This window comes from Balaenoptera borealis (assembly GCF_965194805.1).
Source record: "Balaenoptera borealis genome assembly, chromosome: 13".
NCBI classification, from domain to species: domain Eukaryota; kingdom Metazoa; phylum Chordata; class Mammalia; order Artiodactyla; family Balaenopteridae; genus Balaenoptera; species Balaenoptera borealis.
Window position 1 is genome coordinate 64,744,999 of NC_138870.1, and position 19,644 is coordinate 64,764,642.

Genomic DNA, 19,644 nt, shown 5'->3' on the forward strand with positions numbered 1-19,644 from the left:
AATTCTCTCAACTGAAAATGAAGTTCATAAAAACATTGATCTCCGGAGTTATGAGAATAGTTCCTGGCATATAGTGAGCACTCAATAAAACTTAGCTATTCTCCCTCCCCCCCGCTCCACTTCCTCTTCTTTATTACCATCCATCCTGGCCCTCAGAGCTAAGATAACATAGCACACTGTATTGCTATTTAACTTCCTGGGTGTGTGTCTTATCTCATTAACGAGACTGTGCACTTCTGGAGGTCAGGGAGCTAGTTCCACACGTCCCATTCCTCACAGTTTTTGGCACAATGCCTTCCCCTGCGCATGTGCTCAAGGAACACTGGGCCTTGATTATCTAGTTATTTCAAAAGGTATCCCAACGGTGGAGGGCGTGTCCCAGGCTTGTTGAGGTGCAGAGAATCACCCTTCTCCTCCACTGCCCTCATGGTACCTGTCCTCCCAGGAACACTGAGCTCCTGCTTTTTCCCCTACCAAGGAGCAATTCAGATGAATTATTTCCTCCCGCACTTTGACATACTTTCACTACAGTTTAAGTACTACTTAAAGCAGGAGGGGAGTTACGTCACGTGGTAGGTTACGATCGTTATCACACCTCTACTCAACAGAAAAAAATGCCAAGCAAATTGTTTTCTGAGGTTTCAGGTGGGCAGAAAGTCAGCTGCAATCTAATCACACTCTGCTCCATCCGCCTGTCTGTCCTGCAATCCTGACACTGTAGAAGGCAAAAGGAAAGGGGATTGGAATGAGAATTCAGAAATAGAGCGGTTTTTGACTCCACTCTATGTCCTTCTGATACTGCACAAATTGTTCATTTTGTCTGGGCCCAAGTTTCCAGATCTTTGAAATAAGGGGTTCAGACCAAATTATATATGTCCAAGGCTTTCCAGCAAGGCTACCCAGCCGTGTGGTGGACACTGGGATGCAGCTGGCTCACTTCTGGAATGAATGACTCAGTTCCCCAGCTGCTGGAGTAACGCCAATAGTAAGCCTCTTCACGCTTTGGCTGAAGAGGGCTGACTCATCCGGGATCACACCCCTTCCCGAGAGGCCGGTACTGTCCTCAGTGGCTGGGAGAGGCAGCACTGACGTGTGACAGCTTGGTCCCCTTACCCTGACTCAGGACTACTCCGAGGGGTCGTCCCAGAACTCCCCATGGGGTAAACCCAACTTCCACTGAGACTGTTCTGCAGCTCTGCTTCTCCCTCTGTCTAATTCTGCTGCCTTCCCTTCCCTTAAATGGGCACCCATCCCCAGGGCACTCCCTAATAAACCACCTGCACACTAATCTCCACGTCAGATCTGCTTGCCAGGAAGTCAAGCTGCAACACCCTGGAAATCACCTCTTCAATTAGAGAGGGCCCGGAGAGAGTCCCCAGGAAACGGGTTCTCCAGTTCTCATGTGCAAACGGAGGTGATGCACCTTGGCTTACCTGCCATGCAGTTGCTGTGAGGATCAGATCAGATAATGAGAGTGAAAGCAGTTTGTAGTCTGTGAAGTGCTATGCAAGTGTTCATCACCATCGTCATCATTATTATTTATTATACCAGCATTATGACTGAGCTGTAAGCTGACATGGAAAGGACCTGGTAATTAGAAGATCTTGGTTCTAGTCTTGCTTCTGTCTCAGATACAGCTTTGATCATGTTACCTCAAATAGTACATAGTCATCAGCCTGTTCAAGGCCCTTGGTGACATTTTGCCAACCTCTTTTCCAGTCCCATCTCATGCACGTCCCACATTTTGCCCAAACAGTCCACTCGTTCTTCTTCAAACCTGCCTCGAATTTTATCACATCTGAGCCATAGCTCACACCATCACGTTGTCTCTAACGCCATGGGCTAAGCTTTGCCCACTGAAACCCAACCTACTCTTTTTTTTTTTTTTCCAACCTACTCTTTAAGACCCATTGCAAATATGACAGGCATGTCAGGAGGCGTCGCCTTCTAGCTATTGACTAACAACTCTCCTTCCCTTCAGGGCGCACTTTCCAGAATGAGTAATCCACACGGAGGGCTTTCCCCTGCCTGTCTCCCAGGGGGCTCCTCAAACCACCAGTCTGCTCTGATCCACTGCTCTCACTTAGGTCATCTGTCAGTTGACAAGCCAATGGCAAAATATTGCACTTGACCTCACTGCAACGGTTAAGACTGTTGACTATTGGCTTTATAAAACCCTCAGTCCTTCTGAGCTACCACTTTTTTCTCTCTTGGTTCTCTTCTGACTGTTCCTTCTCAGCCTCCTTCACTGGCTCCCCTTTTTCCACTCTTAGAAACTCAGCCCTCCACACCTCCCTGTTTGCTCTCTCCAGGGCAGCTCACCCACTCATGTACAAGGCTTTAAAACCAACCTGATGTTGTCAATTCCCAAGTTTGTATCTGGCTAGGACTTTCCGTGAATTCCCAGATCAGGCAACCAACTGCCTCTTGCACATATTTATTTACCTGTAATCACACGGGTACAAATATATGCTTCAAGTTGAACTCACCTTCTTTTTTAACCACTCCCAAAAGATGAATGACCTTCAAAGAAAACCCATGCCCACTAAGTCTAGGCGTGTCCCCAGATTTACCATGCTGATTTATTTCTTTACTAGTTTCCTTCCTCTCTACTTGCCTAAGTCTTAGCACTCATCCCTTCAAGCCCTAGCTCAAGTGTTGTCTCCTTCACAAAGCCCTCCCAACAGCTCAATCCTTGTTGTCCGCCTCTTCATCCCAAACCATCCTTTTTCTACTTTTGTCATTCCTAAATGCACTGTAGACAACTGAAGAGGAGAGTCTTGCTTATAATCTCACAACTTGGGCACAGTAAGATTGGGTAATGGCGTTGAAAACTCCTTTATGTTTTAAAGAAAAGTTTCTCCGTGAGTGGTAAGAAGATGCATGCCTACCTATAGACCTTGAAGCAATGAAGATCAGACAGTCAAGAAAGATAAGTCCTCTAAATGCCGACTGACCCACAGGATACTGTTCCAGGCAACCACCAGAGGTTTCAAGAAGTACCACTAGCTTCTGGCCACTCTGGAAACTTTGAACATTTCTTGAATGTCCACAGCACATATACTCATATAGATTCTTCTGCCTATAATGACCGTCTTACTCCTTCTTGTTTCCTTATAGCTGAAGTCCTCAGCCCAGGTATTACCTCTGTGAAGCTTTCCAACTTTCTCTAGACTCCCCATGAATTTCTTTCTTAATCTTCTGTTCTGCTGGGGCACTTGGTTCCCACTCCTATAGCTCTTACCAAATCACAGTCTAGTTGGTGAGTTTTACATCTCAGTCCCTGAAAGTGTCTCAGGTAACCGAGGGCCAGGCCTGCATCATATTCGTCTTTGGGCTGTCAGTTCAAATGAGTAAGGTGTGAACAGTATGGGTTGCTGGGTGCTTTACAGACACCCAGAGAGGAGAGGCTACTTATTAATTTCAAGTTATGGAAGAAAAAAATAGGCTTAGGGAAGCTAGGAGACTTATTAAACCGCTGTACCCCCAGCCCCTGAAACATAAATATTTGTTGAAAGACTGAATAAATATATTTATTCGAGGTTATGAAGCTAACAAATGGTAAAGCAGGAAATCGAACCCAGATCTCTCTGACTCCAGATCCCACGCTCTCGGCAGCCCTAGAAATCCTCCTTCCTTTACTTCACAGCAATGTGAAAAGAGAGACAAAAGCCCAGCCTAGCATCTCGCAGGAGCACTCTGTTCCCTTCCTGTGCCGTTTCTTTGACAGGTGAGATAAGCCCTGCTCGTGAATTCTATTTCAAACGTTTTAACCACTTTCCCAAATCTCTATGGCGTCATTTGAGGTTTTCTCTACACCCACTAAAATATGGAAGCTCAGCTGGGCACAGCACTTACTGGGCTAACTAGAGTAGGAGAAGTACCCTTGTTGAAGGCACCATAAAAAGTCATTGACCCACGGGCTTCCCTGGTGGCGCAGTGGTTGAGAATCTGCCTGCCAATGCAGGGGACACGGGTTCGAGCCCTGGTCTGGGAAGATCCCACATGCCGCGGAGCAACTGGGCCCGTGAGCCACAATTACTGAGCCTGCGCGTCTGGAGCTCGTGCTCCGCAACAAGAGAGACCATGATAGTGAGAGGCCCGCGCACCGCAATGAAGAGGGGCCCCCGCTCGCTGCAACTAGAGAAAGCCCTCGCACAGAAACGAAGACCCAACACACTCAAAAATAAATAAAAATAAATAAATTAAAAAAAAAAAAGTTAAAAAAAAAAATCTTTAAAAAAAAAGTCATTGACCCAGAAGGAAAGAGGTGGATACTGGCTTTAAATAAAAGTATACACATTCTTTCAAGGCTGTCCCATCCAAATTATGAAGGAAAACAAAAAGTTTTGCTCTGAAACTCCCAAAGCCAAAACTCTGAATATATACTTTAAAGTCTGGGCATTGCGACTCTCAGATGGCATAGCGAATTCTTTAAAAATGCTCTTTAAAAGAATAATGTTTTGGTATACTTCTTTTCCTAACAAAAATAAATCAAATGCTGGGGGGAAAAAAACCCCTACATGAAAAAGCATACAGTTTCACACCTACCCAAAATTAACGGTTGTCAAGTATTCTTCAAAGGCCCATATAACAGGTGGTTTGCAACCAGGCAATTTCATTGTGGGTGCTAAGCCTAAAATTAAGCCCAGGAACCAGAGAAGTTCAATGCCTATGGAAGTTGCTATGCTCAGATTGATATTTAAACTTTCTAAACCTGGGTTTGTCATATCTACTTGCCTCTGCCCAAAAATGCTTAGATGTTCGCTACTAACAAGCTATTACACCTTTTTGGTAGGGCACCGGCTGGTGAGGGCATTGTGCCGACATGGGTCCGGTTTAGACATTGCTATGGCCGGTTCACTTCGTAATGTTTCTTGAAGACGCTACTACTGTCTTACAAATCACAAGGCATGCAAAAACCACAAGGGAAAGCTCAGTGCAAAACCAGCAGTAACACTGTAAAATATTCAAAGAGTCCTTGGTGAGCTCAGTCACTTTATCTCCCTATATGGGAGACACTGGTCATGCTCTTGGGAGAATGGAACCACCTCTAGGAGCTGGTCCATCAGGATGAAGAACATTTCACTGCACTTTAATAATCTAGCATTTAGAGTAAAAAAGTCTATTTTCCTGGGAACTGAGGCTTAATATTCCTGCCCAGCATTAGCTAATTCTACTCTTGATAACTACAATTATTACAAACATTTGATTGCAGTGTCTCGCATATCTTTGATTCATATAAGTCGGTTTCAACATTACATCTAACCACTGCACAATGACTGAGAAATTCAACAATAATGGTTGGATGCCTCCTCCATAAAAAAAAAAAAAAAGAAAAAAAGAAAAGCATAGTCCTAAAATGTTCATCAAGATTATTATGCTTATAAGACAAATACAAATGGCATGTTGGAATCCTGAATTGAATTAGACTTCACCATCCTAAATATGATAGAACTTAAGGTATTTAAGTTCACTTACCTTTTGTGCATTTTCCCCATCTTCAATTGCAAAATCTAGTCTGGGGTTGATCAGGTCTTTTAGTGTTAAACAATTTACCTCCATCTGTAATGCACAGTTACATTAGAAAATGACTTTAAATTGGATATTCTTTCCTTCAACAAAAATATCTATTACTTGCTCATGAACATGAACTTCCGCTCCCTAAACTCATCCTGGGAATTTTCAGAATTGTGGCCACTCCAACTCTCCAAAACGCACACGAACGAGCACAAACACTTAAGTGTGCTTAGTAATTACTGAAATTGGGAAGAAAAAAAACCCGACAAAAATAAAAATTTTTAATGAAAAGCAACAGGACAAAATTAAGTTTCAAGTCAGGAGAGTGTAGGGCAAATCTGTCAGAAAGCACAGGGTCTCCTAGGTCAGTTAATTTTGGCGCAAAGAACGGGGAGGAATTCGGCTTTGAGGGGTTTTGAATCAGGGGGGAAGGAAACCTGATCGCTAGACCAAACCCACTCAGCGCTCAGCGCAGCCCTTTCCCAGGCCTCCGAGCAGACCCCAAAGATAAACTTTTCCAATGAAACCCCCAGATCGTGAGGAAGGGCAGGTTCCCTACTGCCCGGCCGGAGGGAGAGCTGGAGCCCAGACACCCCTCGCACGCCTGGTCCGGCGGCAGCCGGGGAGGGGAGGGGTGGCAGGCTGGCAGCCGGGGCGGGAGGGTCCCCTTTCGCCCCAATTCCCGCCTCCCCGCCAGCGCCGGGGCCACACGCTACTTACTCCCCCTTTGAGAAGGAGCCTTCCTGCCTCTACCGGGACCTCCACGACCCCACAGCAGCGCGGGATCAGCTGGGCGAGTCGATCAGTAGCCGGGCGGCGACATCGGGCGGGGAAAGCGAGGCGCGCAGTTCCCCGCTCCGAGTGCCCTGCGCTAGCGGGGACCCCGCGGCGTCCGGGCAGCGCCAGCGCTCCGACACGCCGAGCGCGACTCCAGCGCCGGATCGCAGTCCCCGCTAAAACACCTCCTCTGGCGCCTTGAGACCGAATTTGAGAATCCACCAATCAGCGGCGGCCGGCGAGGCTGCCCCGGCCAATCGCGCGGCGGCACGGCCCGGGCTCGCCGCCCCTCGGAGTCTTGGCGCTCCTGGGCGCGCGTTTCGACCTCACCCGCCCAATTGTTGCCGCCTCGCCCCCTCCCCCTTCCGGGTACCTGGAAACCTCGGGCCCGGGAGCCAATTCTTGCCGGGGACGCGGGCCCGGGCGGCCGCGGGAAGCCAAGGTGGGGGCGGCGCGGGACGGCGGGAGGAGGAGGAGGAGGACTCTTTTGTTTTGCGTAAAAGACCCGCCCGTCTTGCGGCTTGTGGCGCGGGGAGACAGCGGGCACAGCTTGGGGAGGGGAGAGCAGATGGAGTTTGGGAAAACGATATACACGCTCTGGATGCTGCCGCCGCCACCCCTCCCCCCAGCAACCTGCGCGGAAGCGAAGTTGTCCAGGCTTGTTGGGGCAAACTTCTTAACACGAACGCTGGTGTGACACGTGAACCATGGTTACCACTCTATGCTGCGAGCAGATGGCACGCCAGTTAGCTCTGGGAACTCGACTGCCAGCAGAACCAGCTGTTTTTTCTTTTTTCTTTGCAAGTCCAGAAAAGTTTATTGGTGTTGTTACCTTTTCAGAACATCGCCAATAATTAGCCTTAATAAATAACTCTCTGCAGTATGGACTAGCATTCTGGGAAAGTCGAGAAAATTTCCTCAACATTGCTGATTTGTATGAAATGTTTCACTTCCCTCAACCTTAGTTTCTTACTTAAAATAGGAATGTTGATAGAGACAGCCGTGTGTGTGTGTGTGTGTGTGTGTGTGTGTGTGTGTGTGTGTGTTTTAGTAGACGTTAAGAACAGCTTTAAATTTACAGAAAAATTGAGACGATAGCATAGGGAGTTCCCGCGTATCTGGCACCCAGTTTCACCTATTCATGAACATCTTTACTGTGTAGTGCGTTTGTTAAATGACCGATATTGCTATATTATTCTTAGCTAAAGTCATTATTAAGATTTCCGTAATTTTTATCCAATGTCCTTTTTTCTGTTCCAGGACACAGCGTTACATTTAGTCTTCATGTCTCCATAGGCTCCTCTTGGCTGTGACAATTTCTCATACTTTCCTCATTTTTGATGACCTCGACAATGTTGAGGAGTACTGGTAAGTTATTTTGTAGGACGTTCCACTATTGGAATTTGCCAGCCTTCTTTAAAGCATGTCTGCAGACATTTCCCTACAAACTGTATCCTTTCTAGCAAGGATATCATTCTCCTTATTATCCTTTCTGTACCAAGCGCTTCACTTTCCACCCCTCACCTCCCGAATTTATATATTAAATATATAAACGTACTTAAACAAACTTTCTGCAGAATTCAGAATGCTCAGTCAAGTGCTTCACTTTGTACTCTATTTAGATTGCTGATAAATACAGCCTAAAAATCACTGCTAGATCATACATTGAAAAGACAAAAAAAAAAAGCATGGGAAATATTAAACTTAAAGAAAAATAACAATAGTTATACAAATTTGACACTTTTATAATAGAAATGATACTTTAAACTGAAATCTGTCTTGTAGGTAGAAGCATAAGGAGACAACTATAAAGAATAAAATTGCAATTTATTAAATTTTGCACTTGTGTAGAAGCAGAAAATTAGATGAAGATTTTTTTTTTCCCCAACTGTATTAATTTCCTGTGGCTATTGTAACTAATTACCACAGACTGGTTGGTAAGCCAGAAATTTATTCTCTCACAATTCTGGAGGCCAGAAGTCTGAAATCAAGATGTTGGCAGGGCCACACTCCCTCTGGTGCGCTGGAGGAGAATCTTTTCCTCGTCTCTTCCAGCTTCTGGTGGCTGTAAGCAGTCCTGACGAATGTATGGCTGTCTCACTCAGATCTCTGCCTTGGTGGTCACGTTGCCTCCTCTTGGTGGGTTTTAAATCTCTCCTGTGTGCCTCTTATAAGGATACCTGTCATTGGATCTAGGTCCCATCTATACAGCCTAGAATGATCTCATCTCAAGAGCCTTAATTACGTCTGTAAAGACCTTTCCAAATAAGGTAGCATTCACCGGTTCCAGGGATTAGGACATGGATATGCCTTTTTTGGGGACCCCCATTCAGCCTTCTAGATCACCATTTCGATGATTAAAGTCCATTCATTTCTCTAATATTTCAAAATAATATTGGTTGTTTCTTTGAAGTTAGGCAGTTTTATGTTACAGACCTTTTCCTAGCATTTTCAGAGTATTTTTTCCATCTATTTCAATTAAAATGTAGCCTCTATCTATTCAAAACACGAAAAACAATATGTAGCCTCAAACACTTGTAATTTCATTGATTGCTTAAAGCAAGAGTGATCTTAGATTTGGAGGAAAACTAGAAAATGAATGTTTGATGGGCAAATTCAGAGACAGTACTCCATTTATATTGTACCACTTATTTATATTGATGTTTTCAAGTCCCAGAATTTGTAAATAATCTGTCAGTTTCTCAGTTACTCAGTTGAAGCTGATGGTGGCTGGGAGCTCAGCTAGGGCATCAAGAAAATGTGCCTTCTCCATGTGACTTGATCTTCCTCACAGCATGGTGATTCAAGTTGGTTGGACTTATGTGGTGGCTCAGGGCTCCAAAAAGAGTCTCCTAGCCTACAAAGTGGAAATTGTACTTTGTGCACTTTTGTGATGTAACCTCAGAACTAAGATAGTATCAATTCTGCTGTACTTTTTAAAACGAAGCAGTCAAAGATCCATTCATATTTAAGAGGTGAGGACATATACCCTACTTCTCAATGGGAGAAGTGACAAAGAATTTGGGGCCATATTTTAAAATTGCCACACCACGTTTCATGCTATTTGAAGTATTTTACAGTTCTTCCTCGATAATCTTTGCCTGAAAGATCATTGACTTCGGAACAGTATAATATTACCTACATGGCCACAGTCCCCAGGGTTCTGTATTGTGCTAAGCCTGTGGTTCTCAATCCTGTCCGTTCCCTAAAATCACCTGGAGAGATTTTTTTTAAATACCTATACCTGAACTGCACACTCAGAGATTTCTAGTTTACTTGATCTGGAATTGGACTTGGGTAGTATTAAGTTTTTTTCAATTCCTAGTGTCTTGTTCATTTGCACATGCTAATTGTATGGTTATTCATTGATTCCTTTGGATGCTTCTGACTCAGTGGTTTCAGAAATGGATCCTCAGGTCCCATCAGTGAGGACAGGAAGAGCTGGGCAGATGTATTGCTCTCTGGAATAGGTGCAGAGGTTTCAAAGGGCTGGGTCTTCCTGGTTTATGGCTATGTCCTCACTGGTTCTCGGAAGGAGATGAGGCTGTAAATGAGAAACCTGATGGGCAGGTGGAGGTTAACAGAAGAATGAACAGCAAGGGCTGTGATCAAAATATACACAGATGATGACTGACATTCCTCTGTATACAAGACGTACTGCATGCCTTCTCAAACTTGCAAATAGTCTTTTGCCCTTTCGGGGTTCCAAATCTCAAGATTTATCACACTTTACAGAAAGAATAACTGTAGTGAAATACAATCCATGTCATTTAGTCTGAGTCGTCCAGTTAATGTGTCAACTTCCTCTGATATTTTCCTTTCTTTCTACACTGCAAGCACAGTCATCTTGGTGTAACATCTGTTCGCAAAAGTTCAGTCACAGAAGGGAATTAGAAACTGATTTTTCCCCACATGGATAACAGAAGGACCTTGACTTCACATCCTGGCAATTCTGAGGTCTCTGAGTGGATCAGTTTAACGGTTCTTCTTAAACCGAGGGCTGCCATTTAAAATGGCCTTTGTCTTCAGCTATTCCTGGGTCTGGGAATGTGATATATTTGCTTCTCTAACTGCTTGCAGGTTCAGAGAAGGCAGAAAATGTATTCTTGGCTGACCATAAGCAATGTCAGAAGGAGAATGAGTTCATGATTGGTTCCTGCTCATGGCCTTAGCAACAATTAAAAAAAAAAGATATTAATACCAAAGGGCAGTTATGGCTCGCATCTCAAATGACATCCAGATGTCCAGCTGTTCAAAGAGAGCTGCTTAAGCTGTGATTACATGTCCCATAGGGAACAGAGGGAATTCATTCTTTATCTTTACAGACTCCTTGTCATCCTGGGCACTATTGAGCAAGGTCAGTTTCCTTAATGATTGTGTGATTTGCGTCCTCACTTAATGAAAAGATAGCATATATTGTGTGCATGTTTGCATGTGTGTACTTATGTGTGCATGTTATAGGCAAGGGTGCAGGGAGTGGGTTGTGCTGTAACAAACATTTCAGACCACAACAGATAGGATGGATTTTGAGCTGGGTTGGGTGTTTCCGGGAATTATGTGATAATGGAGAGTGTATAGTGGGACACCCCTTTACATGATGCTACATTTATGCTGCAGGTTTGGGCGTGGTTGTTTGGAGAGACCACAATGTTTGGAGGGTAAAAATGGAGATTGACCACTGCCCTGGAACCGAGATTCTGGATAAAATGGGGGACAGGTGTCCCGTTAATCTCCAGAGCCTTATCTAGAAGGGAAGGAATTCACTTAGAGTAGTGGAGAGACATAGGTTCTAGATCAAGTTTGGCCGTGGAACAAAAGGTATTGCCTACCTAGACCTCAGTTTTTTCCTTTAAAAAGGTTTGTCTGATTTGGAGGACCTTTGAAGAACCTTCCATTTCTGTCATTCTAAGTGTTTATTGGACACTTAGGATATCCTCTTAAAACTATTTGCTGTTGGCACCTAATCACGTAGTGTGGATGTGTTAGAATGTTTGCTGAAGTCACTTTTTAATTTCCATATTTGGTGAAACTGGACACATCTCTACTAATCATATTACATTATGTACATACATACATTAATAATGAGAATGTTAAAAAACATCAGGCCGAAGACTGACATGTGTCATCTTTATTCTTCTAAGCTTAGAATTAAATGGCTGCATGTAACTTTTTATACCTTCCTAATAGCACTATTTTAATAGCATTTTTTCATTATAATGCTTTGTAGGACCGAATGAAAATGTTTTCATCGTGAAGTGGAAAGAAGAGTTTGGGGTTAGGGGCTCAGGGATTGGAAACTTAACTTTAACTACTTCATATATTATCTTTTCCTAACCTAGAGCCACCTCATGGTATGCAGGGGCCTTCAGCCTTGGAAAAACTGGACAAATAGAGTATTGAGCCCAAATGCAGATACATTAGCCCACAACTTCACTAAACAGTTGGGGGAAATGTTGATATACAAAGGTTAAGGTATTGTCTCCAAGAAGTCCCTCTTAAAATGCAAACTGTTCCTGGAAAGAGTAATCACTTAACCGACATCACCCATGTAGCATGTTAAGAGATTTATCCTCAGACCACACCTGGGGGTAAAAATTGGGTTAACCTTAAAGTACAAAACATTGTTTCTCTGTAATATCTTCTATAAAACACTGGACCTTCTAGCCTTGTTCAGAGACTCACTCCTGCCTCTCCCGTGAATTCTGGGCGCCCCCAGTCACATACTCTGAAACAAGTCCCTTCAACCTCCCTGATACCCAAGGCCTCCACTGCAATATGTTGGTTTCTTTCTACCCCTACTGGGGATGCGTGACATCAGATATCTCCATGTAGTCTGGCTACTCCTGCCGATGAAGCTGTTGTCACTCAGAGAGCCAGGGATGCTCTGTGATGCCAGTTTGTCCTCTGTCAAGGGCGCCAGCTGCTGCTGCCGCCGCCATCAAGTGAAGCCAGATCTGCATCTTCGCTGGTGCTGCTGCCGGAGAGTATGGGAGATGGCCTTGGCCCCCATCTGCACCCTCCTGTCACCCCCCAGCAAAGTCTTATCAGGTCAGTTCCTTTCTGTGCTGAAATAGGCAGTCAGAGAACAATCCCTCCTGGTGGTTGTTTTTCACTTATTGTCCTTATTCCTAAGCATTCAGGCTGGGGACCACATCTGGGTAGTAGGCACTATGTTATACTCATATTCCTCCCCACCCCCCATGGTTGAGACATTGTAATTGGACCAAATTTTGGTCTCTTTGGTTGAATTATTTCCCCAAATGCTCCTCTCTCCTCCTCTAGTTGCAAGCTAAGATGGCCAATTCTTGGATGTGTATTAATGTCCTCATTATACTTAGATAAGTTTATCAACGTGTCTGCAGACAATAGGACCTACAAGGAGAGAGAGCTCAGGGCAGGCATAGTTGAGTGGGGCAGATGGAAGTGGAATCAGGTAAGATTGGGGACAGGAGTTGTTCCTTCCTCCAGGAGGAAAGCTTGAATGGAGGTGACTGTGTTCCTAGTGGGGTAGGAAGAGAAAGAAACTCTTGAGAAAAGGAGAAAGATTCAGAAAGGAGTGTGAGAAAATGGAGGCTTGCTTGACCAACTTAATGGAATTGTTTGGGATCCCTGGATTATTATTCTTGTCAAAGATTTAAGATATGAATAAAATCTGCAGTGGATAAAATCTCTAGATACAGCATGCCTGTCCAATAAACTGCCATGTCCATGATGGTACAACAGAGACTTTTGTTCTTATAGTTGGCTGCACCTATTATAAAGAATGGTACCATCTAGCACTGGGACCTGTAAGGCCTTGCAAATTAGGACATAGTCTTTTGGTCTACATTTTAATGATGCCATAATTACTTTAATTAAGTTCTCTTTCTCTCCTCTCCACATGTTGTCTGTTATAAAAGTCCCATCACAAGTGATTGTGTTTTGTGCAAAGGCGTGCCGAAACATTATTTCTTTTGTTTAATGTTATTTTTTAAAGTTGTAAATCCTTATTTGTAAGACAGCATAGTTTCCTTTATTTTATCTTATGTTTTATGTAGTTTAAGTAAAGTGAGAATATTTTCTTTTTTTTTTTTTAAGTTTTTTTGGTTTTTTTTTTTTGATGTGGACCATTTTTAAAGTCTTTATTGAATTTGTTACAATACTGCTTCTGTTTTATGTTTTGGTTTTTTGGCCCCAAGGCATGTGAGATCTTAGCTTCCTGACCAGGGGTGGAACCCACACCCCAGGCATTGGAAGGTGAAGTCTTAACCACTGGACTGCCAGTGAAGTCCTGAGAATATTTTGTTATTCCTTATGTGTTTTGCTTTTTGCAAATAATGTCTAATATTTCGTTGCATTTATTTCTCCCCTCTTAGGCCTTAGACCTCTTTAATAAACTGGTCTAATATCCTTTGTGAGTGTGTATGTGTCTAATTCCTCTTTGTTTCAGTTTTCAACATGCTTTTAGCTGATGATATTAAATTCTGCCTATCCTTTTGACTCAAGGAAGACTTCTTCCTGTTTCCAACACCCAATTTACTGAATTTCTATTGTATTGTTTAATTATGTTCCCATGTGGCCACTTTTATTATTTTCTTAAGCTTGCTGAAATTTACTCTGGAATTGGTTTTTCCATTTTACTGATTTCTTGTCTCATGGTTAAATATTTTATTGATGTTTGCAATTACAGTGACATGATGCTAGAGTATCCTCAGGGTACTTTGTGTTTGCTCTTTTCCTAAACCTTTTGTAATCTTGTGATTTTTAAAAAACAATTACAGATTTCAAGAAGTTTCCACCTTAGTCAGTGTCAGCCTAAACCAGGCGAAGTTGCTAGTTGGAGAACAACAGTATAGTTATGTAAATGGATTCCTTTTTTTTTTCAGTGACTCTTCTAAATGAGTAAAAAATTACAAACTCTGCTGAGACATAACTGAGAACATATTATAAAGAGAGGAAAGCAGACAATATTGCCAGAGAGGAATACCACACGTTGTAACGATAGGACTAAAATTTTAAAAGGAAAAGCGAGAGATGGATTAAAATTTGTACAATAGTAAGAAATTAATTTTGCTCTCACCATTATCTAATAATTCTCTTGTTAAATATGCAATTAGAAGTAAGAGAGGGTAACCCTCCATGCAGTCTGTGAGTCAAGCTTCACTGACTTTCATGGCTATAAAACTGACATCTTGATCGTTTTCCTATTTAAAGTGGTAGCCTGCCATTTTTGTTTGTTTTAGAACAATCACAGTTGGCTGTTTGAAAGAACCCAAAGCAATCTTGTCTCTCAGGCTAATGGCAGTTTCATGGTTAATATTAATGACAGCACTGAGGATGAATATATTTTAATAGTATTAAATCTCAGTGAAAAGTTGTTACGGGCTGGGTAGCTCAGAAAGCATTCATAAGACCTTCAGTTAGTTTTGTTTACTTTTTACACATCAATTATTTATTTTTTAAATACATTTATTTATTTATTTTATTTATTTTTGGCTGTGTTGGGTCTTCGTTGCTGTGTGCGGGCTTTCTCTAGTTGTGGCGAGCGGGGACTACTCTTTGTTGCGGTGCGTGGGCTTCTCATTGCGGTGGCTTCTTTTGTTGCGGAGCACGGGCTCTAGGCACGTGGGCTTCAGCAGTTGTGGCTTACAGGCTCAATAGTTGTGGCACGTGGGCTCTAGAGAGCAGGCTCAGTAGTTGTGGCGCATGGGCTTAGTGGCTCTGTGGCGTGTGGCATCTTCCCTGATCAGGGCTCGAACCTGTGGTCAGGGGTTGGCAGGCAGATTCTTAACCACTGCGCCATCAGGGAAGTCCCTGCACATCACTTATTAATACCTGTAATGAAACAATAATGCTTTTAGTCATTGGCAGAGCCCTTTTCACTATAGAGGACACCAAGTACTTTATGAGCTGCTGGGAGCCGATTTCTGCTCTTGATGCAGATATAGTTGTCTGACGTGAGCCAACCAGAAGCATAAATAGCATTTATGCCTGAATTTCCGACACGGAGCCTTTGGCACTACCTTAAAGACATACCCAGCATCCAAACACTGCTCCCGGCCTCCACCACCACCTCCTGATTCCAAGCCACCTTCACCTCCTCCCTGGATTGTTTTAATAGATCTCTCTATTTGTTGTCCCTCTGTAATTTATCCCTAAGCACCAGCTACAGTGGTCCAAATTAAAAGGTCATGTTCTCATTCTCCAGACTCTTCAGTGGCTCCCCAACTCATTCAAAGTAAAAGCCAAAGTCCTTACAATGGCCAACAAGGTCTTAAGGATTTGACCTCTTCTTACACCTCTGATCTTATCATCTTCAGCTTTTCCCCTTGTTTGCTTGGCTTTGGCCACACGCTGCTCCTTGCTGATCCCTGGACACACTTACTCTGTTGCCTGAGGGCTGTGTATTGACTGTTCCCTCCGCCTGGAATGCTCTTTGTCCAGAGAGCTGCTTACCTCTCTCCTTCACTTCTTTTAGGAGCATTAATTCGGGTGCTGTTCGCTTCTGTAGCAAAGAAACCTTACATTTACAGCGCCTTTAACAAAGCAGAAGTTTACCTCTCACTCCTATGACAGCTGATAATGGTGTACCTGGATGGCAGGTGGCTTTCCTGTAAGTGGCAACTCTGGGACCCAGGCTCCTTCTCTTTGTGACTCTGCAGTCTCTTTGGCCAGGCCCCCAGGGCCTCTGTTTCTTGTTAGTGGAAGGGAAATCAGACAGTGGACATGGCATACGTCACTTGTACTCACATCCTCTTGAGAGAACAGCTAGTCACAGGGCCACGCTGGATTCAAGGGGGAGCTGTGATCATGGTCACTGGCTCTGTAGCATGTCCCAGCAAAAATTTAACACTTTGAACAGGGAGTAAGGACTCCTGGGGCAGCTGGTCATTTCTGTCACGGACTGCCTTCTGGCCACCAAATATCTGTGTGACCTCCTCCCTAAAGGAAACAACCCAGAGTACCACCCAGGTGCCTCATCCATGACAAAGTCCAGGCACTCTGGGTAATGTGTTCCTTTGGTCCAGAGACCTATGAATTCAAAAACAAAGTGCCTGCCACCTCTCCCTTCCACCCCCAACAAACCTCGTATAAAAAATATGGACCAGGAGCAGGATAACCACAACAGAAACTTGTATGTGTGAAAGGGCAGACTGGGAGATCCTTGGCGGTAACTGGTCCATAACAATGAGGAATCCGACTGGGCAGGTGCTGTGAAAGCTCCCTGCCCTGGACGTGGTGCAGATTCTTCCTTAGACCATGCTCCCGCTCAAGGGGCGGAACTTGCTTGTTCACTGTTCTCTGTGGTCCTTGGCTCTGGCCTCTGGGATGTTCTTTCTTGTCCATTATCCTTTCTGGTAATACCTAAGGTGAGCATTAAGGAATATGACCTCCTTGGAGCTTGCACGGTTTTTACAGCCTGCTTCCTGCTGGTGGATATTGAGGTCCTTGGGAGGATGTTTTACAGTCACAGGCTTTGTAAGGCCCAGACCACTATTCTTCAGAAACATTATTCCCTTGATTTCTAGTTAGTTCCATGTGCAGTAACCATACCCCAAGTTCTTTCTTAGAAGTGATTCTTACACCTGCTCTATTTCTTTCCTTTCTTGCCCCTATACTTCCCTTAATTTAATGGGGCTTACTGGAGACCCCTTGAAGCAATAGGCTTGATGAGAAGAGAATAAGTTCCCATGATCTGTGTTTCAGCTTTGCACACCTCTGCTTAACCAAAGCAACTTAATGGGTGCTTTTGCTCAAAACACTTCAGATCTTATCTCCTACTGCTTGGTGTCTAGAAGCAGTCAGCTTTCTAAGCCTGCAAGGCCTCAAACCCACCTTAATTCCTAGATTTTCTTTATTCTGTTCCATTTCTGTTTGCAAGCTAGCCAGTTCTTTCCTGAGCACATTTCTTTCTTGAACTCCTTGTTCAGTGCAGAGAGGAGCATTCAGCATCTTTTTTGAACAGAATTTTACCCCCTCAAATTCATATGTTGAAGCCCTAACCCTCAATGTGAGTGTTTTTGGAGCTAGGGCCTTTACAGAGGTAATTAAGGTTAAACAATGTAATAATGGTGGGACGCTAATCCAATAGGACTGGTGTCCTTATAAGAAGAGGAAGAGACACCAGGAGTACATATTCACAGAAAAAAGGCCATGTGAAGACACAGCAAGAAGGCAGCCATCTGAAAACCCAGGAGAGAGGGCTAACCAGAAACCAACCCTGCTGGCACCTTGATCTTGGACTTCCAGCCTCCAGAACTGTGAGAAAATAAACTTCTGCTGTGTAAGCCACCCAGTCTGTGGTATTTTATTATGGCAGCCCTAGTAGACTAATACAGTGTCTTTTGGCATTCTGGATCTTTCAAACTACTTATTCTAATGCTACAGGATCACTAGGTACTTGTTTTGTCTTACAAGTGTGCACACGTAATAGTTTAACATTACATGGATCTCTGATTTCCAACTTCTACTGTCTATTTTGTGCCATCTCCTACCTGATTGCTAAGTCAATGCTCTATATTTTAGTTAGTTTTTTTTTTTTAAGACCCCACTTCAAGGAATCAGTTTCTGTAACAAATGGACCTCAAAACTTTGGAAGATTAACATAAAAGAAGTTATTTTTCTCTCATATAACACTAAAAATTATTATATCCTGTTGGTGGGTGGCTTTCTTCCACATGGAGATTCATGGACCCACCTCCTTTCATCTTGGCTCCAGCATATTCTAAACCTGCAGTGTCCAATGTGGTGCCACCTGTGGCTACTGAGTACTTGAAAAGTGGCCATCAGTACTGGAAATATGCTGTAAGTGCAAAACACATAACTAGATTTTGAAAAAAGAATATAAAATATTCATGCATATTTTATATTGAATGCATACTAGAATATATTTTGGAGATATTGGGCTCAAAATGCATTATTGAAATGAATTTAACCCATTTCTGCTAGCAATAATCACATCTTGGATGAACTTCCTTGGCTACAATACTGGCACTACACAAAGCTATAATATATATATATATTTTACACAAAGTAATAATACATATATTAGTGTGGCTACTAGAAAACTTAAAATTACATATATGGCTCACATTGTATTTCTCTTGGACAGCCCTGTTCTAAAGCCTCAGAGTCTTCTGCTTCAGTTGGCAGAAAGGGAAAGAGACAGTGGAGGAGCCACTTCAGATTCATAAAAAACCCAGCTTAGAGGTAAGAGAAAGCTCATCTGCTCAAATTCCATTGTGAGAATTAGTTACGTGCCTATGTCCGGATGTGAGAGGGCTTGGGAAATGTCATCCTGGCTCAGAGGCCACCTCGTAGCAACAGTTCTACTCTCAGAAGGGGAGTGCAAACGTTTGTGGACAGATAGCTCTCTCCGACACAAGGTCTTTGCTCACACATCATCTCCTTGGTTCAGAAGTCTTCCCTGACTACTGCAGCCACCTACGGGCCACCCCTAGCATTCCCTGTCTTCCTTCCTTGTTTTGTTTTTCTTTAGAACATTCCACGATTTGACACATCATATGTTTTGTGTATTTGTTCATTTTCTTTCTTTCTCACTATATGTAAACTCCTTGAAATAATTTTTTTTTAATTTCTTTATTGTGGTAAAATATACACAACGTAAAATTTACCATCTTAACCATTTTTACGTATGACATTCAGTGGTATTAAAAACATATTTTTATGCAGCCATCAGCACCATCCATATCCAGAACTCTTTTCATCTTGCAAAACTGAAATTCTATACCCATTAGACAATAGCTTCCCATTTCCCTCTTCCTTCATCTCCTAGCAACCACCATTCTACTTTCTGTCTCTGTGATTTTGACTACTGTAAGTATCTCATATAACTAGAATGAAACAGTATTTGTCTTTTTGTGACTGGCATATTTCACTTAGCATAATGTCCTCAAGATTAATCCATGTTGTGGCCTGTGTCAAAATTCCCTTCTTTTTTAAGGCTGAATAATATTCCATTTTATGTATATATCTTTTGCTTATTCAGTCATCTGTCTATGGACACTTGGATGACTTCTGCATTTTAGCTATTGTGAATAATTCTTCTATGAATATGGGTATACATATACCCCTGATATCCCAAATATCCCACAGAGACCCTGATTTCAATTCATTTGAATATGTACCCAAAAGTGGAATTGCTGGATCACATGGTAGTTCTATTTTGAACTTTTTGGGCAATGTCCATACTGTTTTTCATAGTGACTACAGTATTTTACATTCCAAACAATGCACGGGATTCCAATTTCCCAACATCCTTGCCAACATTTGTTATCTTCTGTTTTTTTGTTTTGTTTTGTTTTATAGTAGCCATCTTAATGGGTGTGAGGAAGTATCTCATTGTGG

At 43.0% G+C, this 19,644-nt stretch overlaps 2 protein-coding genes across 7 annotated transcripts in view; one reads left to right on the forward strand and one right to left on the reverse strand.

Annotated features, from left to right (window-relative positions):
* The window catches only part of E2F7 (E2F transcription factor 7), a 41,307-nt gene extending 34,859 nt beyond the window's left edge, over positions 1-6,448 (reverse strand). Inside the window, exons 1-2 of the mRNA XM_082351575.1 lie at positions 6,241-6,448; positions 5,482-5,565 (exon numbers count right to left, since the gene is read on the reverse strand). Of these exons, the coding sequence (XP_082207701.1) occupies positions 5,482-5,565 (84 nt within the window). The 5' untranslated portion in view covers positions 6,241-6,448. The remainder of the gene's footprint in view (positions 1-5,481; positions 5,566-6,240) is intronic.
* Positions 6,449-6,609: 161 nt separating this feature from the next.
* NAV3 (neuron navigator 3) overlaps positions 6,610-19,644 on the forward strand; it is a 1,129,181-nt gene continuing 1,116,146 nt past the window's right edge. For 2 of the 6 annotated variants that reach the window (XM_082351547.1, XM_082351532.1), the window contains exons 1-3: positions 6,610-6,739; positions 7,558-7,665; positions 18,389-18,486. The gene's annotated coding sequence lies outside the window, so the exon portion shown is untranslated. Of the gene's footprint in view, positions 6,740-7,557; positions 18,487-19,644 lie in introns of all 6 variants that reach the window. The other 4 variants (XM_082351536.1, XM_082351537.1, XM_082351530.1 and 1 more) reach the window with 3 other exon arrangements.